The sequence below is a fragment of the Rhinolophus sinicus genome, chromosome 5 (assembly GCF_057876585.1).
Source record: "Rhinolophus sinicus isolate RSI-liver-muscle chromosome 5, RSI-T2T, whole genome shotgun sequence".
In the NCBI taxonomy this organism is placed as follows: Eukaryota; Metazoa; Chordata; class Mammalia; order Chiroptera; family Rhinolophidae; genus Rhinolophus; species Rhinolophus sinicus.
In genome coordinates this window covers 89,016,150-89,036,103 of record NC_142505.1, presented here as the reverse complement: position 1 = coordinate 89,036,103, position 19,954 = coordinate 89,016,150, and the positions used below count along the sequence as shown (strand labels likewise).

Below are 19,954 nucleotides of genomic sequence, written 5' to 3'. Positions count from 1 at the left end.
TGAGGACAGTGCCCAGGGCAGGGGACCCAAAGGTAGGGCCAAGCAAGGGCCAGGCTGAAGCCGTCATTGTGGGGGCTGGGCGAGTGGGTGGTGCGGCAAGCTGGAGATGGAATGTCCCGTCTCAGAGGGCTGCTGGGCCCAGCACATCAGCGCCAGGCTGGGACGCCTGCCCAATGTTAACACAGCTTTCTGACTTTCCAAGACAAGTCACAAATGCAGATTCTTACGTGAAATCTCCCAGTGGTTAAATGTGGAAAACTATTTTACGTTTTTAAAAGATATTTTGTGAGCTGGGGGCTGGCTGTGACTTGTGGGCCCCAGTGTGCCATCTCTGCCTTCAGGAGAATCAGCTTCCAGCAAACATTTGGTCCCTTTTTCCTGATCCATTTCAGGGGCCAGAACCCACAGAGTCTCAGCACTAGACTGTCAAACCAAATGGAGCCCCATCCCTTTAGAGAGGAAGGGGACTGCGGCGGAGCAGGGATAAGCACTCGGGTCTGTGCCCCCCAGGCCAAGGATCCTTCTCCAAATGACCTGACGTCAGGAGTTTGGGATGCGAAAGCCAAAGAACCTGCTAACCAGGGATTGTAGACCCGAATGGCCATTCATCATGGCAGGGAATGATGGCCGTGGGCTGTGGATACGGTGTCTCTACTGGAAGGAAAACACAGCAGGTCCAGTGATAGTAGTTATTGGTCCGCAGCTTCAATGTTGGGGTTCTCAGGGACAGGGGGGGACTCAGGAGAAGGGGAAGCCCACGTCCAGTCTACAGTGGGGCATTGCTCCCCATCTCCAGATGGTGGAAATACTGGTGCAGTGTTGTCAGCTGTAATTTTTCGAGAAATGCCAGATTTTTGGATGAAATCACTTGATTTTTAAATGTCGACTATAAATTCCAGTTTAAAAGAGCCTGGGGGCCATCACCGTAGGGGCCAAGGTGTCTGTGAAGGAGGAGACTGGAGACCTCACGGGCCCTGCTCTCCTCCAACAGCCACAGAGAGAGGAGCGAGACGCCATACCTCTCCATAGCCACATCTCTCCAGCATCTCGTCAGACGTGTATCTGGAATGGGGCTCGTAGGAAATGAGGTCGGGGCGTTGTACCTCATAGATGGACTTAACCTTGGGGAGAGCTGCCAGGTCTTTGTAATTAAGGATCTCATTCTCCACTTTAGCCTGGGGAAGAGGGAAATGGACAGAAACAGAGGTAGAAAGATAAGAGGGAAAGGAGAGAGGAGACAAAATCCAGGCACAGAGGGAACGAGCTTCTCGTTTCCACTAAAAACAAAACTTGAGGATGGAAGACTCACAGCAGGTTAGAATAAGACCTGTCTTAGAGGCCATCCCTTCCAACAGGGCCAACACTGGCTGAGCGCATATGATGTGTGAGGCCCTATGCTTTATAGGATTTATCTCCTCCACATGTCAGGATGCCTCTGTGAAGTGTCAGTATTATTCCCATTTCCAGATGAGGAAACCGAGACTCAGAACATTCTTCCACTTGTACCATGTAGCCAGTAGGTTTGAATCCAGCCTGAACTATACAGCCTGGGCGCTGAGTGCCGTCTGGTCCCCCAGAGTGAGGACACCCCATTCTCACAGCATCCTTGAAGAAGATGATGAAGATGGTAAAGACAGAAATAATCATGATAGAAAACACTAGCTAATATTTGGTGAGGACTTATGAACCAGATTTTATCCTAAGTCCCTTATATGGATTAACTTAGGCAATGCATCCAACTCGCAACTCTAATAGTAGGTACTAATATTATCCTCATTTTTGAATAAGGAAACAGGTACAGAGAAATCAATTAACTCGCCCAAGGTCATACAGCTAATAAGCAGCAAAACCAGAATTCAAACCCAGCCAAGTCTAACCTGCCAGCCTGCCCTCTCCAGTGACCTCTCCTAGTTCCCCAGGGTTTGGCATTCACTGGCTTACAGCTGTCAAGGGCTGCACTCAGAAAGCTGTTCCTTAATCGAACTGAACCAAGCCTCTAATTACTCCCTGAGGAGACAGCGTCCCCTTCGTGGCACAGCCCATGTGTCATGTTTCCTGCAGCCACGTCCTCTCTAGGTCTGCGTTCCCCAGCTGTTCCTCCTGTGACCCGGTTTCTGCGATGGTTGACCAGGATCTGCCCCCGTAACTACTGTGGCTCACAAGGTCCTGAGGTGAGGCAAATTAAGAGAGAGGCCACTAGATGGGCTCCAAGGAGACTGTGTTATACTCATAACATCCTCCCAATGCCTTGCAGCCAGGTGAGTCTCCGGCCAAGACTATAGACAGAGCGACTGTAGACTGTGCCATCTCTGTCCCTCCCCCGGCTGTCTGGGCACTGTGCTGTTCATTCCCTTGGACTCTAGACTCTGTCCACTCCTCCTTGGCCCGACTGGGGCTCTGCGGCCCCACGGACTGTGTCACAGGCTCCCTGGCCAGTGGGGGACACCTGCAGAGTGGGAGGTGACTGCAGAGAGAGGCTGTGTACTTGTCCCTCTTGCACCTGCCCTGCCTGGCTGCGGTTGGGCACGGCTCCTGTCTGGGGCTGCTCGTCCACTGCTCCAGCTCTTAGCAGCCCTTCCCTTCAGGCCGAGATTGGTGACAACTTCCTGTTCTTGTAGTCCCCGGATACTGCACGATGTGGGTCCCCTCACGCTGCTCACACCTCTGCAAATGCTCCCTTTTCAAAACTCCCCTCAGGTAAACCCTTTGAGGTGTGCCTCTCATGTCTGCCAGACCCTGCCTGGGTCAGACACCCATATCTGTACCAATTTTGGCGAGTGTGGGCAAAGGGAACCTTATTAGGAGAGTCCACTTGCTGAAGTAACTGCTGCCTTTTGTCTTGGGGTGTTCGACCTTGACCTTGAGAGCTCTTGGCATCTTGCAAACTTGTCTCGACTCATCAGTACTCATCTCAGCACTACTCCAAACCTCAGAAACACTAAATTTATATTTCTTCCTGTAACTGCCTTGTTCACAGGTTACAAAAGGGTTTCTAGTGATTGGACAGAGACATCCTAACATAATTAGCCAGGAAGGAAGGGAGAGACCACGTAGGACTGTTCCAAGTCAAGGCACCTGAAGATGAGTGTAGCAGTCAGTGGGGGATGAAGCAAAGTTTGAAAGTTTGAAAGAACCTGTCCCCTCCAGGTTCACTGACAAGTCTATTTTAATACCAAACCTCAGTATTTATGAAAATTAAACCAATACTCTATCTTTCTGCTTGTTACTGCCTGTCCCCAAAGCGTTTGGATGGATTCTTCCCTGAATTTGGCAGCCATGTTTGGAATGGCTCACATGACATGTGCAGCCATTCCTCGAAGCAGCTGAAGGAGAGGTCCCATTAAGGGGAGAGCAGGAGGATACAGAAGGGGAGACACTTGCCTATTCTAGAATGTGGGGGGAAGTGATCTCAGTGCCGAAGCCGCCAGCTAGAGGGCACAATGGCAGGTGTCCCAGCTGCTGTTGCTCACGTGTAGTCGAGCTGCTTCTCACAGGGGCAACTCCACGAGCTGCCTCCAGGATTCGGGGTGAACATCGCCAGGCCTCCTAGTTTCACAAAGGTTAGCAAGGCCCCGTAGTGGCACCGGGGAGACCAGCAGGGATGAAGGGCATCACCCACTGCTGCTCTGTGTGTCCGGAGTTGATACCTGGGTAACGCTCGCCTGGAGACAGGCTCACTCTCGTCGGTCATCTTCTCGTGGTGCAGGCCCTGAAACTAAGCTCATTAATCCTGCTGTGGTCCGGCCCCAAGAGAATGACACCAGGGGGACTGTCATTCTCCTGTTCTGGCCAGTACAGCCGAGTCGCTGTCTTTTGCGGGAGCCACGTGGCAGTACAGACCGACATTGAAGTGGCAGTCAGTGATTACTCTTACTTCACTTTCTTCATTTGCCCAGAGGAAGAGAGGGACGGCAACAGTCCTGTCCATGGGCATTATCCAGAGCTCAAGGAAGAAACTGGATGCGGGTTTGGAGTAAAATAGTGATCTCGTCACGATGGGCAGGGCCCACTCAGGGCTGGCTGGTTGGAGGCCGGTCTCTAGAGCTTCTTATTAGGGTTTCAAGCTCTAGACCATTCCCCCGATGTTTCTGGTCTTTTCGCTCCTTTGACTTGAGGAAGGGCTGGAACAGTCTGAGGGAGCCAGGTGGAGGTTTGCTTCCTGCCCGTCCTCTCCTCGGCTCCTCGTGGTCCTCTCTGGTCCTCCCCACCTCATTTATCACTTGTGTGTATCGCTCAGGTTTCAGCTTAAATGTTTCTTCATCAGATTCTCCTCCAACTTGGTCCTAGACGGTCAGGTCCCTCTGTTCACCTGCAGTATCGTCACAGCGCCCTGAACTGTTTCTCCCTAGCACGTAACAGAAGTGCAACCGAGGAGCCATGGGATTATGTCGTCCACGCTATGCAGCAGCTGGTGCCGCTCACCATCATCTCTCCAGAGCAGAGCAGAGCAGAGCAGAGCGCTGGCCGTGTGGACGCTCAGCAAGCGCTTGTTGACTGAATGAACGAGTGAGTCAAGTACAAATCCAAGGGACCTCTGGGGTCATCTGACTCAACTCCTGTCCCTTCTGCCACATGCCTGGCAATGATGAGTGTCTCTGTATTTGAATGCCTCTGGGAACGGGCGCTCAGACACATGCACGAGGCTGACTCCATCCCCGGACTTCTCATGTGATTAGAAAGTTCTCTAAGTTTGCAAGTTCTTTATGGCCGTGTTTCCACTTTCACATGGCTTCTTCCTCCTTTCTCCCTCTTCATCACATACCACTGTCTCCACATTGACATCCCACCCAATACCACTCTGAACACCACTCTGATTCCACATTTGTATCTTGCCCTTATCTCAGTTATGTAATGGGGAAGGATGTGCATTGCACTGGTTTCAGAGGTTATCAAGGGCACTTGCCGTGGTTGCACTTTCTTTCTTGTGCTCCCACTAAACTCCATATTGTCCCTGTTACTCTGTGTTTACTAATCTGTGTGCTCCCTGAGGGCAGGGCCCAGGTCCTCCCTGTCCTCCCCGCACAGCCCTCCCCCTGTATCCTCAGGACCTAGCACAGAGCCTAGCACATGACAGGCCACACTCGATATCAGCAGATATCAGTTGGATGACAACCTGACAGCTGTCTTTGGCTGTCCTTAGAAACTCTTTAGATTCCAGGCTGGGGGACAAGAAAGTCCTCTTGGTATCTGAAAAGTGATACATACGCAGATGACTCGGTTGGGTGACCCAATGCTGGATCCAGGGGGTGAGATGGACGTTTCAGACGTACGCCGGTGCTGTGGGAGAGACAAAGACAGAAGGGGTGAGGAGCTGCATCTCTGATGTGGTGGGGAGAGGGAGACGGGTATAGAATGCAGCTCTTCAGGGAACATTAGCAATAGTATTAAAAGCACTCTCTGGCTATTTCTGTACTTTATTTTCTGCCTTTTAAATCATTGTCTGCGTGTGAACGAAATAAAAAATGCACAGGACTTCAGGCTGTTGGAGTGGATATGGATTTGTTTTTTACATATTTGCAATTGGCCCTTTAGATTGGAAGTTACTCATAAAACTTCATTTTCGGTCACCTTGGTCAATAATGCATTTGCTTTAAACAAATAACATTGGTTAGAACTCATTTCTTAGCAGTTTGTTTATACAAAATATAAAACTTGGTTACACTTCATGTAATTGTACAATATACTGATTCTTTATAGTATGTCCATTGCAAATTGACATCAACCTAAGTGATGAACTTAAAAAAAACAATCTCTAAACAGCAGCAGTGATGGATCCGTGGCTCCCTTAGAGAACAAGTGTGCCAACGTTGGTGCAGCTCAGAGAGTGGCAGCACGTTGTGGCTAAAACGAAAACATACTGGGAACCTAGAACCGCTAGTGAACGATGTGATTTTAGGGATCTCGAATTCGCGATCTGTAAAATGAAAGGGCTGTTCTTAGGGATTGCTAACCTCCCTTTCAGATCGCTCATCCGACAATTGAAAGCATTCTACGTGGGGCTGTATAGCAGTGTTTCCAACACTGTGGTTTGTGAGTCAGTGTGGCTCTGAGGAGATGAATTTAGGCGGCACATTTGATGATACTGAGACGTAGAGTGAGAGAGTAAAATACACAATTCTGTTTTAACCCTCTTAGATCAAGGACGAAGTCTTAATTTGGTGCTAATACATTTCAGCAACTTTCTTGACAATTGTTAATTACCCAACATCATGCCCTCCTTCCCTTTAAACAAGGAGAGTGCAGGCAACATGATCTAGCTAGAATTTCTAAGATTTACTCTTAAGAATGATTTCATTTTCATCAAATTTATTTTATGGTTACTTTCTATTTACAGCAAGTAATACTGGTTTTCTACTTGGTTGCATACAGTTTTATTTTAAAATTAGTTAAGTAAAAAGTAGCGAGCTGATTTAAAGAAAAAGAAACATTCTGTGTCTAACGATACAGGTGGCACACAGACATGGCAGAAAGCATCAGGGTTGTAGAAAGATAACTGAAATTTGGGAAAGGCCGCCGAGAGGAAGTTGAGGAAGAAAAGGACAAGTAAGGTCTTAACACCTTAAAAGGGAGAGGCCTTGGAAGAAACAAGGGGGGAAAAAACACATTACGGCTCAAAAATAATTATGCATCAATAGACCAGCTTTTTCGCAAAATTTGCATTAGGTGAAGGATATGGCACAGGAGATAACCTTTAACCAGCTGGTCAGAAACCGTACACATGGGTTTTTGTTGTTGAAATGCTAGCAGGTAAATTTTAATAGAGTCCTAAGGGACCAAGTTGATACCTAGCGTGCCAGAGTGTGGAGGCACACTGGAGATCATTGAGTACCCTCAACACACACCCCAGGTATCCCCTCCAAAGCATCAAGCACCCAGGAGTGCAGTCCTTGGATCAAGAACCCTGAGTCACATGACTTCCTGGTACTTGTCAGAGCACAGGAACGCAGAGGGACACAGGGCTTCAGCTGGTCCAGCGTGTGCCTGGAGACTGGCTGTGCTTCTTCTGCCTGGCTGCATTACTGTGGGCAAATCACCGCCCTCTTTAGATCTTGGTTTTTTCATAAGCAAAGCAAAGATAAAGGTCCTTGCCCCACCTGCCCCATGGAATTAAAGAAATCAAACCAGACAGTGGCTGTGAAGATGCTTTGCAAACTCTCAATTCCTATGACAGCACTGACTCTTATTAAGTAATGACTTCAGGCCGGAGTGCGTCCGAGAGGCTGCCATCTTGGTAAGCAATGGTTAGGGAACAGCCTTGCCCCAGCAACACTTAAACACTCACAATAATACATTGTTGTACGTAGTTTTGAACGTGCTCTCACATGCAACGTCTTAATCTCCTCAGATGGGTGTCACCATTAAGGAAATCCAAGCATACAGGCACACATTTGGGCACGTGCACACTAAGGAATGACTCTCTGCTAAAGCACAGGGCCCCCAACCTGTGGCAGAAAGTAGCTGGGCTGGTGTCACTACCAGCTTGCTTACCTTTAACTTCTTCTCTGCCCGGGCTGCCTGTTTGCAGATGGGGTGCCAAACCTCAGAACCTAAGGGGCCAGGAAGAGAACAAAGGCTCAGACCTCTCACACCGCCCAGCATTCCGAGTCTCCCCACCACCCACCACTTACTCCCCCCCACAGCTTACGTGCTGTCCTTTGTACAACCAGGAGGACCCCCTGCTTTTCCCAGCTCTCTGCTGCTGCTACATCGATTCCATCAGCCACACATTCTTCCTGCCTGTCCAAATCCGACCCGTTCCTCAAGGTCCATGTCTCACATGACATCTTCTTGCAAACTTCCTTACCTTCCGGCTGGGAGTGACTTCTCTCTCCTCTGTGATCCATAGTTCTTTGTATCTCTCTCAATACATACAGCCTTAAATCACAGTAGCTTGTGGATTGATGACCCCATGTGAATTAAGAGCTCCTTCTGGGCAGGAGCCGAGCTTTATTCATGGCTGGATCTCCCTCCGCATCCAGCGTGGGACTTTGCTCTTAGTGGAGGCTCCGTACACATTTGTGGGGTGAATAGATGAGTGGATGATTGGCGGTGAGTGACACATAGCAGGTGGTCAATAAATATATGTTGAATGAGTGGCAGTGGAGGTGAAATCGAGTGACAAACCGTGGTGAACGCCAGCCTTCCTTTCTCTTCAAAGACTTACGACAGTCATCAGAGCTATCACATTTAAGGGGAGGAAGTGTCACGATATATATTCTGCCTAAGAGCACTGTCCTGACCTGCTAATTCCTACGAGACTACAGACTCTTCCAATCTCGTATACTGTGAATGCCCACATTTTCGTGTGGGTGGGAATCCAGTTGGCCCACCCCTAACTGAGAGGCCAATTTGGAAAGGCATGAGCAACAGGTGGCTGGTCACATGTTGAAAAGGAGCCCCATCTAGTGCACATTCCCCAAAGAAGGGACAGGTGTCTTGGATTAGAAGAAAAAATAGGACCATATTATCCCTCTGGTGCCATTCCTCTTGTAAGCATCCCTAAAAGGAAAGGAGCCAGCAAATGGCTGGATTCCTGTGCACCCAGATGGCATCTGTTTGTCTGACTTTGTTTTTAGGATCTACTTGCCATTATGGTTTGTTGCCTGGAACCCGTGGGACGGGAGTCCTGGCTAAGCGACGGGGTCGTGGAAGGTTGGACAGTTAGGCAGAAAGCACGTTGAAGAGCGGATGGGCCTGGAGAACAGAGCCCTGGGTTCTGGTCTCTGCTCGGCCGGCCCCTAACACCTCCTCTCGGTGGGTCCCAGTTGCTTCATCTGAATGACGAGGGTGTCCCTAACGATGCCACAGGAATGTAATTCCTTCTCTGTGAAGTGCAATGGCTCGCAGAGCCCAGCAGAGGGACTCTGGGTCTGTGGGTCGATCCAGCAACCTCAGGGTGTGTCCACCACCAAGTGGTGGGTGGGGATCCTTGCTTTGGGGAACCTTAGAGAGAGCATTTCCGGGTTCTCTCTGAGTTGCTGCCGAATCCACAGGGAGTTGTTTACCACTGTGGTTCTGGCAGGAAACACATGTTACAGGTCACTGTAGGAAATGAAATGGGTGAGATAGACACAGATGTTTAAGAAGGTCATGAGATTAAGTGAAAGAGGCATAGGAAAGGTAAAAAAGGTCGGTCAGAAGTTGTCATGGGGGGAAATGATGTGCATAGGGAGGGGGTCAGATGAGATGGTCTCTCCATGCCATTGACGTATCTGTTCTGAAATCAAGCTGAGCTACAAATGGCTTCCGCACGCTGCATGCAAGAAAGTAGATTTATATAAGAAGTGAGGGGGGAGGATCAAAAGGGAGAAAGAAAATATAACTAGAAAGGAAAGAAATCAGAAGTTTGGAGATGGCATTATATCATTTACATTAAAGAGGGAAGGAATTTGTTGGTCGTTAGCAATAAATTTAGATAAATGAAGATAAGAGAAGATGATTTGTTCATGAAGACCCCTCTGAAATATGGGTTGCTGAGCCTCTGCCATTAGTCAATAGCTCAACAACGTGACATTGACAGAAAGGCAACATCCAGAGGGAAGGAGGTTATGCTGTTCTGTGGCATTATCCCCAGAGCCGAAGACACATCTGGCTCATGTGTGTTTAATAAAGAATTGAATGAATGACTGGTTGGATCCCACCTTTGTATTAAAAAAAAAAGACCCAGAGCGATATGTACGCAGAGGATGATGGTAACCAGGATGGAGAGGGGACCCAAATTAGGACATAAGGCAGAGTCCTCACCATGGAGAAGAGAAGACATAACAGAAGGGTGAAGAGGGTTTTTAAAAAAAAATATATTAATATGTCTCTGTGGGAAGAAGGGTTAACACATGCATCACGTCTTATAAAGTAGAATATGGACCAAAGGCAGAAGTTGCAGGGAAGGAAAATTTAACTTCCAAAGATTGAATTGGCTCATTCTGCAAGTGAGCTCCCTGTCCCTGGAAGTATTTAAGTGCACATCGGGTGGGTAAATGCTCACTGGGGATATTGTCGAGGAGATGCATCACGTGGTAGTTACACTCACGGACATTTACTATCCCACCCAACGATGGAGATTCTATGTTTCCGTCTTAATAGTCTTCTCTGTGTAAAAAAATAATTATTTGCCTCTGTCCAATGATCTGGACTAGAACGTAAGTTCTTTAAGGAGTGGGATTCATTATCTGTCTTATCTACAGATATAACTGCAGGGACTGCAGATTCTTAATTAATACTCACTGAGTAAATGAATCAACAAAAGAAACATGATATTCTATTTTAGGCCAGTTGAATTCTGTAAGCTGGGCTCAGAGATTAGGACAAGTGGTAGAATCTAGATTGATTTGACAGCTATGGTACAGTTTCAGATTGGGCGTTATAAGAATATTCACTGGATTGAGGTTTGTTGAAGTGTGACTTGTGGGTCACTTGTGTCGCAATCTGGTAAAATGCAGATTCCTGGGTCCCCAGAAGAGCCCCTGAAGTCAATTTCCTGGAGATGAGGCCTGGGAATCTGTGATTTTAACAAGCTCCGAAGTGATTTCTGACTCTAAATTGGAGAACCGCAGGGCTAAATACCAGTTAACACTCCAATTTTGTTCCCTTGGAACGTCATGGGATAAAGAAGTAAAGTTTGTAAGACAGGACTCTTTAACTTCTTGTAAAAATTCAACATATTTTGCTTGTTACACTCCTGGTTTCCACAAGTCATACTCTCATCCTCTGAGACTGTCACCTAGAATTCCAGGTTCTGCGTTACAACCTCCTGTAAAGGTTATGGAAGTGAAGGATCACCGATTTCTGTATCAGCTGACTCAGAGACAGATCTAAATCTCCCAAACTGTCCCTCAGCCGGGTGTTAAGGCTGTTTTTAATCCTTAGCAGAGTCAGCATTTAGTCATAACTGAATGGTCATCGCACTCCCCACGCCTGTAATATTTTGGACTTATTTAATGTTTGGGAACCCACCCACCTCTCTGCTGGACCTTGAAATTCAATTTTCCAACTCTTTTTTTGTTTTGCATTGGTGGAGATTTGAATGCCAAAGCCAGAGCTGCGGCATAATCTTCCAGAATACCCAGCCGGGGTTACGAATAGAGCAGTGACAGAAGCTGCCCCACCAAACATTCTGTTTGGGCAGCACAGCGTTTTCTTAAGTATTTTTGAATAGGAATGCTTTAAGCCCCGCAGGTGGCAATGACCCTCCCTGCTGCCTGCCACCCAGCCCTTCTCACGCATTTAAGCAGTTTAACCCGCCAGTTTTCAACCCCTGATCCCAGCCAGAGTGTTCTCTTATGGGAGTTTCTTCTCCAAATTTCTCTTGACCACAGTAGGGTGCGGTTTCTGAATTCTGCCTTGATGTTGGCAGCGCTACCTTGTGACACAGACTTGCTAGGACCTTGGAAGGAATGGCTCCTTTAAAATCCCGCAGATAAACAAGTAGGGTATATCTGCAGAACGGAGTGTTACTCAGCCCTGAAAAGGAAGGAAGCACTGGTACATGGTACAACAGGAATCCAGAAAACATTACACTAAGTGGAAGAAGCCAGACACAAAAGGCCACATAGTATATGGTTCCATCTATATGAAATACCCCAAATAGGTACATCTAGAGAAAGCAGACTGGTGGTTGCTGGAGCCTCGGGGAGGGGGAATGGGAAGCAAATGCTTACTGGGTATGGGGTGTCCTTTTGGGGTGATGAAGATGCTTTGGAAGTAGATAGAGGTGGTGGTTGCACAGCAGTGTGAATGTACTAAAAGCTACTCGGTTGTATATTTAAAGATGGTTAATTTTATGTTACATGAATTTTACTTCAATAAAAAGATCTCTGCTACACTCCCCCCACTAGAAGGTAGACCAGTTCTGTAGACCATGGGGGTACCCTTCACTTGTTACTAAAGGTTCCCCTCTCAGTAGGAGGGGGAAGAGTGAGCCCTGCTGTTGAATCTGACATGTAATAACAACAATGTCATCATTGGTATAGTCTTGGGCACTCGGAAATCTTCACCACGTATCAGGCCACCTATGCATTACTTAATGTAATATTCTTATGGGGTTCGAATCCTGGGCACATCACTTATTAGCCACATCATCTAGCGCAAGTCAGTTACCTCTCTGTGCCTCACTTTCCCCATCTATAAAATGGGGATGATAATAATAGTACTTGCCTCACAGGTTTGTTGTGAAGATTAATGAGTTAATACAGTAGTACCCCCTTATCTGTGGTTTTACTTTCTGCAGTTTCAGTTACCTGAGTTCAACCATGCTCCGAAAATATTAAGTGTAAAATTCCAGAAATAAACAATGCGTACGTTTTAAATTGCGTGTCATTCTGAGTCTTGTGATGAAATCTCGTGCTGTCCCACTCAATCCCGCTCAGAACGTGAATCATCCCTTTGTCCAGCATATCTACGTTGTATACACTACATGCCCATTAGTCACTTAGTAGCCGTCTTGGTTATCAGATCAAGTGTCATAGTAATTCAGTGCTTGTGTTCAGGTCACCCTATTTTACTTCATAACGGCCCCAAAGCACAAGAGTAGTGATACTGGCAATTCAGATATGCCACAGAGAAGCCGTCAAGTGCTTCCTTTAAGTGAAAAGGGGAAAGTGCTCTACTTAATAAGGCCTTTTGTCACCTTGCATTGTCTCAAAAATAAGAAGGGTGAGTACAGCACAGGGAGAGACCACATTCACATAACTTGTATTACAGTATATTGTTGTTATAATTGTTCTCTTTTATTTTTTACTTATTGTGATTAATCTCTTACTATGTTTACTATATAAAGTTTATCATAGGTTTGCACGTATAGGAAAAAACATAGCATATATAGGGTTCAGTAGTATTTGCGATTGCAGGCATCCGCTGGGCATCGGGGAACGTATGCTCCGCAGACAAGGGGGGGCCACTGTACACGTAGAGCACTTAGGCGAGTGTCTGCCTGGAGTAGTTGTTATTTTCTCCCTCCCCACCAGAAAGAAAATCTGTTTGCCAGGGTGCAGTCTGGGTTAGGGGAAAGGAGTAAGGAGAGACTTGCAGGGGGGCGGGTAGTGTTTACTCTTCTACCCCGGGCGCTGGGGTCCGGGTGAGCGAGGGGCATGCAGTAAGCAGAGGGCTGGCTGTACAGGTGGAGCCACGAAGCAGAAGCCTGGCTTGGCTGCCAGCGTGCCCTTCTGGGAGGCTGGGCTTGTGCCCAGGGACAAAAGCAGCTCAGGAGAAGTGGAGAAGACCAATTTGCCTGGAGCTGACATGGTCAAGTGGGCTTGAAGCTTAATAAAGAGGTTGAGGGACCAATGTGCTTAGCGATCATGAAGCTGGTTACCACGGAGGGTATCAAGTGGGGTGAGGAATGGAGAATGGCAGAACTGAGGTACAGAGTAATTCACAGGAAATAATAACTGCTGAATAACAGGCCAGTAATTAAAATGGGTTGAGTGCTTAGTATGTGTTAGACACTAAGCATTTTAATTATTCTTATAACTAATATATAGAGAGTGCGTGTGCCAGGCCTAATGCTACACACTTTATAACAATAGTAATTAACTAAAAAATAATAATGATAACTAATAATGAGAGTAAAAAATGATTAATAACGATAACATTTATGAGCACATGCGCATATGCTGAGCCCTCTGCTAAGTGTTATTAATAAAGATGATAATCTTGACAATAGGCAGCATTTATTAGTGCATGGCGTCATGGGGAATAGCCCTTTCTACATTCCTGGGTGTTGATCATGAGCTCAGACTGGCAGAGCTGGCGGGGCCAGGATCTGCGCTAAGCCTATACCATGCATTCACACTTTTAATCCTCACAACAGCTGGGTGAGGTGGGGCCCATTGTTATCCCTGTTTTCAGATGGGGAAATTGGGGTTTAGGGAGCTTAGATGTCTTGCCCACCTGTCTGTTGCTGTCTCCCCACCCTGACCTGGGTGTGTTGGGCATGTGACAAAGTCAGGCTCCTTGGAGTGGCTCCAGGACTTCTCTGCTGACCCTTGGCGGGAATGCTGCCCCTCCGTGCCTGTGGTTGCCAGGGGCTGGCTGTGATCTCCTTTCCCTGACACGGAGGCAGCCAGTCTGGGGTGGGAGAGGGTGAGGCCACACACAGAAAGCAGCAGGGAGAAGAACCACCCACTGCCGTCCGCCTGTGGGCCCCTCAACCCAGCTGTGCTGTTCCCAGACGCGCTTCAGTTCTGTGAGCTGATCAATCCTCTTTTGCGTAATGTAGTTTGAGTTGAGTTTCTGCCACCTAAAAAGTCCAGACTAATAAAACATCTCATTGAGCTAAAAATATGAGCATCTGACAAGTTCTTGACTTGCCTGGCGGGCAATTTTGTTTGCCAGAAAATAGAGGAAGCAACCAGGGAAATTGCTACTCTGGACCTAATTCTGACCAACATGGACAGATTGGCTGGTGAAGTGGATGTGACATGTAACTAGGGAGAAAATGGCCACATTGTCTTGAGTTGGTGGCGACTTGAGAGGAGCAAGTTGGGAACAGAATCTAAAATACAAACTTGAAACTACTAACTACGCTGTACTGTCTATAGGATTCAAGATGTTTGGTAACCCTAAAAATCTAAAAAAAATTGCAGCTCATCAAACATTAACACGCACTCTATTTAAAATGAAATACGCTTAGTAGAGTCAGACTTTAGGAAATATCAATTTAGCACAGTAGCAGGATATGTTTGAAAAATCTAAAATTATGTAGCAGGATTGGGGAAACATAAGATTTAAAGTTTTTAAGCATAACTCCTACAACCTAAGCTGTCAGTAGAGTGAGCCAATTTAAAATAACGTTAAACTACTAAATTATAGCAACCAATATTATGTTGGTGCCTTTTAAAGTGTGGTTTGATGAAATGTGTCAATTACCACTGATGGCTGGTGTCCCACAATCCAAAACAATGAGGGGCACCTTTCCTGAACAGCTATTACGTAGCTCAGGGCACCTCTTATACGGTACTTGTCAGAGGACAGTGAGGCCTCAGCTCAATGCAGTCCCAGCTGTGCCAGGAAGATACACCTCCTGGTACCAAGACCTTGTAGCATCTGAACTACAAAAAGAAAAAAAAAGAAAAAAGGGATCTGAAATAGACTCTGTTATACAAGAGAAGGGTGTGGTGTAATTATCAAAGCAAGCTTGCAGGGCTCTGTTTTGGATTGCATTAACACAGAATTAAGGCCTTTCAATTTATTTTGGGCCATGGACACCGCTGAAAATTTGATGAAAACTACAGACCCTCTCCTTAAAGAAACATACCTACATGCAAACTTTGGCAAGCAATTTCAGGGGATACATGAATTCAGAAGGCCACTTTGAACCAACCTCAGGTTAAGAATTCAAACAATAAATGAAAGAACACTGCCTTAAACAAACCCTAGCAAGACAGACTAGCTAACCGTGGCCCAGGGACATAACCTCTCTAAACTTTCTTTTTCCCTAAAATGCAGATATCAATGACTTTTGGTTCATAAGGTTGTGACGATAAGAAGGGATATTGCATTTAAAACTTTTAGTACCGTGCTTGGCACATAGTAAGTACTCAGTAAACATCAGCTGATGACATTTTATTTATATGTCTATTATTATTCTTGGCAGGACCTATAATTTGTTGTTGTTACTTATTATTACTATGAGCAGGACCTGTAATTCCTTAGCAGGCAGTTTGTCTTAGGATTTCATAAATGATTTCCTGTCTGGTGGGTTTAGTTAAACACGAGTATACAAGTGACGACAGGGACCTGTGTAAAAGTGTGCAGCTGAAGTCCTGTGTTTCCAGTGGTATTCGTTGTCTCAGGTTCTCACAACAGGGGGGTATTTATTGTAGACAGAAGGAGAGGGAAAAAAAGTCTTATCTTTCCTTTTTCCTGGGTACAGGCACATTTAGAACAAGGGCAAAATCTATCTCATGAAACACATTTTGGATTTAGAAAAACTCCCACTGGCCCAGCAACTGTAACCTTTGTCATTTCAGTGTAAGTTTTGCCCTGCACTAGCAGCATTTGGCTGTCATTTTGCTACACAAAATCAGTGACCTAAATCCCTGGTGCAGCCCAAATGAAGGGTTTGGACAACAAACAGATTACAAATCTGGCAGCTTTGTAAAAACAGTGAAAAGGCTGAATGCACAACAGAACTGAAATAAAAGAAAACTTGCCCTTGTCTCCTGGGGCTTTGGAAGTTCTCATCCAGACAGACGTCAGACTTCTCTCAATTAGAGCCCATCAGAAAGCCATCACACAGCAATTAGAACACAAACTGGCCCAAAGGACCTCCCGAGACCCCCGCTGTCAGTACCATGCATTCTGTCCAGTGAGGCTGGGTTATACACTTTGCAGGCTTCCTCACACTCTCTCGGGTATGTTGCTTTGTGGGGCACTTAGCACCCTCACTTTCATCTCCCCTGAATATTCTGAGGACCTTGTGGAGCATGCTTGCTCTCTGAGCGCCAGGTATGGGGGCCTGCCTCAGTCTCTCCACCACGCATTGCTTCCTCCTGCCGTGGGCCTTTGCACCTGCCATTCTCTCTGCCTCCACAATCCTCCCTCCCTCTTCACCCTCCCACCTCCTCCTCACTTTCAAGATCTTGACTAGATCAGGAGCCTTATAACACGCTCCACTGTTCCCAAACTTCCCCTTCACAGCTTGTCATTGAATCTCTGCACTTCTGTCGCTCTCCCACTCCTGATAGTAAACTCCACCCCAGAAGCAAGCACCCCTGCCTCGTTCATTTCTGACTGCTCTGCACATCAGAGATCCATAGAGCCGCGCCTCCGTGTGAATGGATGAGTGAAAGACAGCGTAGTTATCCTCGTTTTATAGGTGAAGGAAGAGACCCAGAGAAGGACATCGCTTCTCAAGGTCACAGCTCATTAGTGGAAGTGCTGACCCTTGAACCCAGCACTCCGGGCGGTAAGCCAGTTCTCACCACTCCTGTGCTGCCTGGGAGGACAGTTTTCCTGCCATTCCTGGGGAATATCACTTGAGTTCTGGTGCCCCCGCCCAGGGAAGGTGACCAAGGCATCCACAGGCCCACTCTCAGTGGTAGCGGAAGCCCCCGGTTGGCTGCCACCCCAAGACGCCTACAGCCCGAGTCAGCATGACTAACATTGGGCTTGGTCCCCTCATTCCAGGATCACTCAGCGTCTCTCAAGGCAGGTCCTCGAAGGGCCTGCAATTACTCCCACTCTCCCAGGAGCCAGGAGGGTAGGGATGGGGATAATTAGGGGGAAGGGCGACAGGCCCTTCTTCATCACCAAGAATATCTCCCAGCTCCCGGAGGCATTTGTGCGCTAGGTTTGATTGTGGGTTCTCTCCTGATCACAGAGCTGTTCACTCCGTCGCTGAACTCTTGCAGCATTCTGTGACGTTCTGGTCAGAAGCAGGGCTCAGCAGCTACTGAGACTTGAGGATGGGAGCCCCACGAAGGCAGCGCACCTCTCTGACTTGCTTACCACAGCGTCTCTAGTTGTTAGGAAAGCACCAGGCACACAGGCAATGCTCCATGGGTATTTGTTAAATGAATGAACTGAAAACGTACCTTGTGTCTGGAGCTTACTATAGTTCTGTATTACAGGGACTGTTAAAAGCCCATTTGACAGGCTAGGCAACTGAGGGTCAGAGAGTGAAGAGAACTCACCCAAGGTCAAAACTGAGTAAGCAGTGGAGCCAGGATTGAAAGTAGCAAATGGGGAAAGATTAGGATTGGGAATTCAGGCAGGAAGGGAAAGAGGTTGATGATTCTGGAGATGGGAAGGTAAGGGCAGTTTCAACACAAGAAAATGTGTTCACCAGGGAACAAACGGGGAGACGAACACCATGCAACGCATTTTCAAACCAAGTGCAAAGTCTAGATTCCCAAGGTGGTCAGGGTCCGTGAAGACATTGTGTGGTTGGTGGAGATACCCATGGGCTTCCCTGTGCGTCACAGGAACCGCTTCGGAGCCCAGGCACCGAGCAATGGATGCTCCCGTGAAGGGGGGGTTCTGGTCTTTGCAGGGACCTGTGTGGCAGGCGGGACCTGGGTCCCAGGAGGTGAGGTGCAGAGAGCCCTGGAGTGGGAGTCATAGTCCAGGCCTGCTCTGCCCCTGCATGTTCTGGTTCTCACACGTCTCTCCTCTCTGGGCCTCACTTTTCCCACCTGTATAATGGGGGCTGTTACTCTACAGTTCAGAATGACCTCTAGGATCCTTCCACCTCTAACCCCTGTGCGACTATACATAAAGTATTTGTAGAGTCACAGCATCTTAGAAATGGTCATCTAGCCTAATCCAACATAGGAGTCCTGCTCCAGCATTTGAGCAGATGGTAAGAAATTCTGTTGAATAGCTCTAGGCCTGTGGTTCTTCACCAAGGATGATTTTGCTTCCAGGGGACACTTTGCACTGTCTGAGATATTTTTGATTGTCACAGTGGGAAGGGGGACGCTATTGGCATCTCATTGGTAGAGGTCAGGGAGGCTACTAAACACCCTGCAATGCACAGGACAGTCCCCACAGCAAAGAACTGTGTGGCCCAAAATGTCAGTCGTGCCAGGGTGGAGAAACCCTGCTGTAGGCACAGGGACTCACTTCAGCTTGCGGGAGCTCCTGGCCCTGGGCATTTGTGGCTACAGCGGCTTGATAAGAAGACACACTCCCTGGCACTGCCTCCCTTAGTTCTACCTGGTAGGAAACTGGAAGGAACCGCCTTCACTCCTCCCTAAGACAGCTCTTCAAACATCTGGGGACAGCTAATCATAGCAATTCAGCTAACAAGGGTCTCCTGTAGAGTGAAACTTGTGGGGCCAATGCGGGGAGCAAGGGTCCTCAGGGAGCAGCCCAAGACTGCAGTGCGAGCTGGAGGGGCCCAGGCGCAAAGGGCTGTGGGGATTCAGGGAGGAGGGCGTGTAAGTTGTGGGTGGGTTTGGGGGGATCTCAAAGGGGGTTATGAAGTGGTAGTGACTAAACTGGGCCTAGAGTGATGGGCTTTGCAAAGGAGGGCACGGGAAGACAAGTGTTCTTATTGAAGACAAGGTACGCAAGCAAAACCCAGACGCACGAGGGCCACAAGTTCTTTTGAGGGGCCGAACACCATTCTAGTCACAGGGTCTGCCCTGCCCACTGACCTCTGCACCCCAGCCACACGGGCTCCCCTCTGTCTCCCACACTTGCCATTTCTTTGCCCACCTCAGAACCCTGCAGTTTCTGTCCCCTCAGGTTGGCGCAGCCCAGCTCTCCTGTCGTTGCCCAGAACGCCCACTCACGCTTTGTATCCCAGCTCCCAGCCCTTCCTCAGAGAAGCTTCCCCGGTGCCCCTCCCCACCCCATTATGTGCTCTCACAGTCCCACCCTTCTCTCCCTCATAAAACATCACAGTTGACAGTTATTTGTGTGATTATGGACTTATGGACGATAGTCCATCTCCCGCACTGCACTGTAGGGAAATGGGGGAAGGGCTGAGGTTGGAACTCCCTGTGGACCCAGCACAGAGCCCGCACATGGTCGGGGCTCAAGAAATAGTTGTTGAATGGAAGAAGGAACAATTGAAAGCTGGCAGCTGAAGTGTTGGGCTGGTTCAAGGCTGGAAAGGCAGTTTGAGACTTTAGTGAGAGGGTCTTAAATGCTAGGCCACACTGGTGGGCAGGGACACCTCTCAACAGGGCTGTGTCGGGAACTGCGATGCTTGGGGATGTGGCTGGGCTGAGGATGGGGATTGGACCCAGCCTAGAGGCTGATTGGGAGACTGTTGCAAGAATCCTGGAGCCAGAGGGCTGGACCCTGGGAAGGGGAGGGAAAGCAGCCCTGCTTTGCTTCTTAGAGACTGCTGGTTCCCTCCCATTCCTTTTTGTGCCTCTTGAGAGTCTAGGGAAGACCTGAGCGGTATCTTGATGTGATGCTTTGAGATGTGGGAGAAAGGAGGGGACGGGGGGTGGGGTAGAGGCTGTGATGCTCAGACACACTGCCACCCAGGCGTCCCTCT

At 47.9% G+C, this 19,954-nt stretch overlaps 1 protein-coding gene across 6 annotated transcripts in view; it reads right to left on the bottom strand.

Moving 5' to 3' along the window:
• The window catches only part of ABLIM3 (actin binding LIM protein family member 3), a 103,381-nt gene that overhangs the window by 17,612 nt on the left and 65,815 nt on the right, over positions 1-19,954 (bottom strand). For 3 of the 6 annotated variants that reach the window (XR_012489830.2, XR_012489831.2, XM_019734351.3), the window contains exons 9-11: positions 7,489-7,547; positions 5,206-5,277; positions 1,020-1,175 (exon numbers count right to left, since the gene is read on the bottom strand). Coding sequence is in view for 1 of the 6 variants with exons in the window: in XM_019734351.3 (XP_019589910.1) it covers positions 1,020-1,175; positions 5,206-5,277; positions 7,489-7,547 (287 nt within the window). In the remaining 5 variants the exon portion in view is untranslated. The remainder of the gene's footprint in view (positions 1-1,019; positions 1,176-5,205; positions 5,278-7,488; positions 7,548-19,954) is intronic. The other 3 variants (XR_012489832.2, XR_012489834.2, XR_012489833.2) reach the window with 1 other exon arrangement.